Source organism: Helianthus annuus, chromosome 9 (assembly GCF_002127325.2).
Source record: "Helianthus annuus cultivar XRQ/B chromosome 9, HanXRQr2.0-SUNRISE, whole genome shotgun sequence".
Lineage (NCBI taxonomy): Eukaryota > Viridiplantae > Streptophyta > Magnoliopsida > Asterales > Asteraceae > Helianthus > Helianthus annuus.
Genome location: NC_035441.2, coordinates 25958395 through 25965157, shown reverse-complemented (window position 1 = coordinate 25965157; position 6763 = coordinate 25958395). Strand labels below are relative to the sequence as shown.

The 6763-nt window shown below is 43.7% G+C and overlaps 1 protein-coding gene and 1 non-coding gene across 2 annotated transcripts; one reads left to right on the top strand and one right to left on the bottom strand.

Moving 5' to 3' along the window:
* Positions 1-3111: 3111 nt before the first annotated feature.
* LOC118482569 lies at positions 3112-3218 on the bottom strand. The gene has a single exon (XR_004868601.1). It is a non-coding gene; the product is annotated as a small nucleolar RNA R71 (small nucleolar RNA).
* Positions 3124-4949, top strand: LOC110901426. Its single transcript, XM_022148258.1, has 2 exons — positions 3124-3573; positions 3654-4949. The coding sequence occupies exons 1-2, from the start codon at positions 3124-3126 to the stop codon at positions 4947-4949; spliced, it is 1746 nt and encodes a 581-aa protein (XP_022003950.1).
* Positions 4950-6763: the final 1814 nt, after the last annotated feature.

Here is a 6763-nt window from a genome sequence, read left to right as displayed (position 1 = left end):
AAAGTTGGAGCAACTAATTAAGATGGTCAAGTCGGGGTTATATTAAAAAGGTCTCCTGAAGAGACGATAGACATGATGGTTCAAGAAGAACCTCAGGTACCTGAAACTAAAGAGATCTCGATAAGTTGTATCATGTCTAAGATATGTATGGAATCGAAATAAAATCGACGTCGTTATACTTTTGTATATAATATAGCGCTTGTAATGATGAAATGATGAGGATCAAGATTTAAGATCTGCCTATGAACATATTAGAAACAAACATGTCTTTTATGCGAATCAATAAATGAAAAGTAAATGGTATAAGGCAAAATTGGTGGCACAAGGATTTCGCAAAGACCTAATATTGATTATGAGGAATCGTATTCTCAAGTGGTGGATACAATAGCTTTCCAATATTTAACTAGTCTGGTAATAATATTAAAGAGAGAATTGACATGCGTCTTATGAATAATATTTATCATTTGATACTGAAAGTTTACATGAAAGTCTCTGGAGGATTTAAATTATCAAAATCATGTAAATAAAGTTCTCGAGAACAATATGATCGTTGTATACAAATTCATATTTGAATACGACTGAACTCCTGATGAGTTACCTAAAGGTGAATTGAAACATTTTAACGATGTAATTCTTGTGCACAAATAATGATACATAGAAAACTTGTACATGATGATTATGATATCTCAATAAATAGTGTACACGCATTGTACAATATGGATTTTGGAGATAAAAGCAACTAAGCAAGTGTTCATGACATTTTTTGCATATAATATAGCTATCTATGTGTTAAATGGGCAAATTTATGTAGCAAAACTTCTGAAGAGTGAAAGCACATGTATATTTGGATAAGATGGAATGAATTCCCTCATGGATTGATAATTCTGGAAGCATTGATGTCAAAACCTCAAGAACATACTAGATGAAGTTGACAAAATATGTATGAACTAAAATAGTCGGATCGAGTGTTGTACAACTCGAGATATTCGCCTAAAGAGGGATATAAGTTTGATTAAATTAGCAATGTTTTATCAACATTCTACTTTTAAAAGTTCATTATAATCGCAGTTTACAGTGATGACGTTTAGGCATTATCGAGAGAAACTGTCAAGCTTTTAGAGGGAGAATTTTTGAACGACATTGGCACGGTCTAATTATTACTCGAACTGCAGTTCGAGTATATATGTAATTATATTTTATCAATCCCTCAAGTACATCTACAAGATGATGTTGGGAAATTTTAGTATGGACATAGTTGAACCTTAAAGTATGATAAAGGTTCTCAAGTCACTTGTTATAAGAAATGCCTATTTTCATCTCCTACCGAAGTAGAGATTCTCATTCTAGAAGTATCATCGTTAAATGCATATGTGCATTAATATGTTTTGCTAGCTATGTATGGTTATAATATCTTTCACTTGACCTTATTGTCATGATATAACCTTTGTCAAGCTAAGAGACATTGGAACGAGTTCAAAGAAATATTTCAGGTATAAACGATATTTGATTATCTTTTACTAACCCATCAAAACAAGCTTGGTTAGTTTTGTAGATGCAGGAATGTAACAAACGACAATCGTCGACATATGATATTTCTTGAAAGGAGGCACCTAAAGTCTCATTAGAAGATTATACAACATTTCTCAACATAAATGACTGCACATTAAGGGATCGAGTGACAAATCATTGACTACAAAATATTTGATCAACCTTCAAGGAAGATGGACACACGTCACTTAAAGTAGATATGTTAGAATGAGGGGGAGACTTATTCAAGTTGCACTCTTTTTCCCTTACTAAGTTTTGTCCCATTTGGGTTTTCTTAGTAAGGTTTTAACGAGGCAACAAACCTGATCTAGATGTATCAGGGGGAGAAAATATGCATTATAGGCTGCACTCTTTTTCCCTTAGCTATGGTTTTATCCCACTGGGTTTTCCTGGCAAGGTTTTTAACGAGGCAGTATCTCCAAGCATAAGAAGTTGATAACCAAGGGGGAGTGTTATAAATATATTATTATTATTTATTATGGTTATCAACACCTAAAATAGATTAGGCTTATTCTCCAAGTTACATCTCCTATATATACCATTGTATATCTTGTATTATATACATCCAATTAATAATATCAATCTTTTTCTCTCTCTATTATTATCTCTTATTCTTTTGTCAATAGGCTAGTTTCACAACAATTTAGTTATTATTTAATTATTACAAATCACTTCAAAACAAATCTAAAAGTTAACTATATATTCGATAGAGGTTCATTATCTAGAGTTTGCGTATAGTGTCCACGGATTGATATCCGGTCTTGCCATCTACACTACACTGCGACCGGTGCACTTGCCGATTGTGTGTGGTTTAGGTTGTGATTCCATTTTTAAAACTTGTTCGAATTTAATATACACATTTTCATACATCAAGTTTTTGGCGCCGTTGCCGGGGACACTGGCACTTTAGAGAACGACCCGAGTCGTCTATTTAGTTGTTTATTCGCTTTCATAGATTTCCATTGCCTTTAGGTGCCTTTGCTTGCAATTTGTGCCTTTAGGGTTAGATTTGCTTTAGTACTTAGATTAGAATTCTCTCATTGTATGCACCACACTCGTTCACAGGGGCCACCTTCGTTTGCTGCTTCGTCTGAGCCCGAGCGAGATTTCCACGAGCGCCTTCGCATTTTCCGAGCTAGTCAGGTACACACTTCATCTTCTGCTTTTATTATGGGTGACAACGAAGCCCCAGCTAGGAGAGTCGTCGCAGACTACGCCAGGCCGAACGCGGCCAATGCTCGATCCAGCATTACCCGACCCGCTATCGGAGTTAATCGCTGGCAGATTCCACCCCAGATCATCACGATGGTTACGAACACCATCCAGTTCCACGGGTTACCTTCTGAGGACCCGAATGTCCATCTCTCGCGCTTTTCAGCTATTTGCGACACATTCTAGGAGCAAGGTGTCACCGAGGATGCCTGCAAGCTGCGTCTATTCCCATTCTCACTGGCTGATCGTGCTCATGCTTGGTTGGAATCCCTTCCTGCGGGATCCATCACTACCTGGGCCGGTATGAAAGAAAAAATCTTAGGCAAGTACTTTCCCCCTTCTAAAACCGCTCGTCTGAGGAGCATGATCCAAGAGTTTCGCCAAAAGGAGGGAGATTCGTTCTACGAGACATGGGAGCGTTTCAAGGAGTTACTACTCAAGTGTCCTCATCATGGATTCGAGGATTGGGCTTTAGTTGAGAGGTTCTATCATGGAGTGACGCCCACTACGAGAAATATGCTGAATACTACTGCTGGTGGCAATCTGCTGACCGCCAAGACACCTGATGAGTGCATGGATATGTTCGAGGATATAGCGATGAGTAGCTACGAGTTTCCTGAGTCTAGAGATTCATCCACTACACATACAGGAGTGCACAAGGTCGATGAGGTCACCAGGATGCAAGCGCAGATCGACGCTTTGCAAAAGCAGGTGGGTGATATGAAGGTACAGAAGGAGCAACTATGCGAGATATGCACTGGTAGGCATGACACAACCGCGTGTCCTATTGCTCCTACTGAGACACCAGAGCAGGTAGAGTTTGTGGGTAATCGAAATCAAGGAAATTTCGGGGAGCGTTACAATTCGAACTGGAAGAACCACCCGAACTTCAGCTGGAAAACAACAACCCACCGGGGTTTCAGCCGCGTCAGAGTCTGTTTCAGGATGCAGGAGCGAGTTCGGGTACGAAGAACCCGACCATAGAGGAGATGCTGAGGCAAAACCAGGAGACATTAGCCCAGCAGACGCAGTTGCTGACACAGTTCATCACGCGAGAGGATACTCGACATCGGGAGACACAGTCGAGGTTCATGGAGCACGAGACCTTCATGAAGAGTCAGGCCACTGCACTACAGAACTTGGAGAGGACAGTGGGTTCGCTGGCCGATCAGCTGAACCAGAGACCTCAAGGTGGTCTCCCTAGTAGCACTGTTGGAAATCCGAACGCCACTGCGAAGGCTGTTACTACGAGGAGTGGTCGAGGAGCTGTAGAGGTCGAGCCGGTAGTCGATGAGGACCCAGAGGTCGACGAGGAGAATGAGATGGAGACACCAGCTGGCAAAGTGCACCCTAGGCTGCGCCCAGCAAGTACAGCACAGTCCAGCGGGTCTCCAGCAGAGAAGAAGGAGCCAGAGAAGGAGCCGATGAGGGTGTATAAGCCGACACCCCCTTACCCTGGTAGGTTAGGGAAGGGAAAGGACGTGGAGCAGTATGGTCGTTTCATGGAGATGCTGAAGAAGCTACATGTGAACATCCCGTTCGTCGAGGCTTTGGCGAAGATGCCAAAGTATGCGAAGTTTTTGAAGGATCTTCTTACGAATAAGAAGAAATTAGAGGATCTGTCGACTGTCACCTTGAGCGAGGAGTGTTCTGCCGTCTTGCAGAATAAGCTGCCAAAGAAAGTGTCTGATCCTGGTAGCTTTACTATCCCATGTCTGATTGGGAATCTTACTGTCAGCAATGCGCTTGCTAACCTAGGTGCTAGCATAAACCTCATGCCCTATTCCATATTCGCTAAGCTTGACCTAGGAGAGCCTTCCCCTACGCGCATGAGTATTCAGCTCGCTGATCGATCGGTGAAGTATCCTAGGGGCATCGTGGAGAACATGTTGGTGAAAGTCGACAAGTTCGTATTTCCCGTGGACTTTGTCATTCTCGACATAGATGAGGACTCTGAGGTCCTGTTGATCTTAGGTCGTCCATTCCTTGCCACTGCACGAGCAGTCATTGACGTATATGATGGCAAGTTGACTCTTCGTGTCAATAAAGATGAGGTCACTTTTGATATCCAACATTCTATGAGGCACACCCGTCAGCATGATGACACTCTCTACTTTATTGATACTCTCATGTCACATGTGGGTGGCCTTCTCAGCGAGATTTGTGGGAAAGATGTGTCTGATACGTAGGATGCGAGTATGGATAATCAGGGGAGTGAGGTCACTGAGTTGGATGTTGAGCAGGACCCTCTGTTGCAGGATACCGAGCCTTCCCCTAGATTCAAGGTGTTTGAGGTCATCGAGGAGGAGGAGATCCCGAAGGAGAGACCGTCTGTTGAGGCACCCCCGCCCCTGGAGTTGAAGGAATTGCCGTCTCATCTGGAGTACGCATTCTTGGGCGAGGGATCTCAGTTACCCGTCATCATTTCTGCTAGACTGACGGAGGAGGAGAAGAAGAAGCTGATGAGTGTTTTGAGAGAGCATAAGCAGGCTATTGCGTGGAAGCTGATGGACATCAAGGGTATTAACCCTTCGTTTTGCACGCACAAGATCTTGATGGAAGAGGAGTTCAAGCCGGTGGTTCAGCCTCAGAGAAGGCTAAACCCTAATATGCAGGACGTTGTGAAGAAAGAGGTGATTAAGTTGCTGGATGCATGACTGATTTACCTAATTTCGGACTCTGCATGGGTGAGTCCCGTCCAGGTGGTCCCAAGAAGGGGGGTATGATAGTAGTCGTCAACGATAGGAATGAGTTGATACCCACCCGGACCGTCACCGGCTGGCGAGTTTGCATAGATTATCGCAGACTCAACGATGCCACGCGCAAGGATCACTTTCCTTTGCCATTCATTGATCAGATGCTGGAGCGACTGTCAGGACAGCAGTTCTATTGCTTTCTTGATGGATTCTTAGGTTACTTCCAGATCCCTATTGTACCAGAGGATCAGGAAAAGACCACATTTACATACCCTTTTGGCACCTTCGCGTATCGACGCATGCCATTTGGGTTATGTAACGCTCCAGCCACATTTCAGCGCTGTATGGTGGCGATTTTTCACAAGTTGATCGAGGACTCCATGGAGGTGTTCATGGATGACTTTTCTGTGTTTGGGAGCTCTTTTGATCATTGTCTGCGTAATCTCGAGCGTGTGCTTACTCGATGTGAGGAGACGAACCTGATGCTTAACTGGGAGAAGTGTCATTTTATGGTTCGAGAGGGGATTGTGCTAGGGCACAAGATTTCACAGGCGGGGCTTGAGGTTGATCAAGCCAAGGTTGATGTTATATCCAAGCTCCCGCCACCTACTTCTGTGAAATCAATTCGGAGTTTCTTGGGTCATGCGGGATTCTACCGCCGTTTCATCCGCCACTTTTCGAAGATTGCTCGCCCGATGACCCAACTGCTAGAGAAGGATAGGCCCTTCGTATTCGACGATGAGTGTTTGAGGGCCTTCGAATTGATTAGGGAGAGGTTAGTGACTGCTACCATTCTGATTGCTCCCGATTGGAGCCTCCCATTTGAGATCATGTGCGATGCCAGCGACTTTGCTGTTGGGGCCGTTCTAGGGCAGCGTAGGGAGAAACACTTTCATCCCATTTACTATGCTAGCAAGACCCTAAACGACGCCCAAGAAAACTACACCACGACGGAGAAGGAGTTGCTGGCAGTCGTATTCGCGTGCGACAAATTCCGTTCCTATCTTGTGCTATCGAAGACTGTTATTTTCACAGATCATGCGGCTCTTCGTTACTTGTTTGCGAAGAAGGATGCGAAGCCTAGGCTTATTCGATGGATTTTGCTGCTTCAGGAGTTTGACCTAGAGAATAGGGACAAGAAGGGGGCTTAGAACGTAGCTGCTGATCATCTGTTGAGATTGGAGAGCCCTGAGATAGAGAAAACTCGGGAGGATAGGATTGGGGATGAGTTTCCCCATGAGGCGTTGATGTTTTTGAAAGCCCACGAGGAAGGGTTTCCCTCGTTCGCTGATCTGGCGAATTACTTG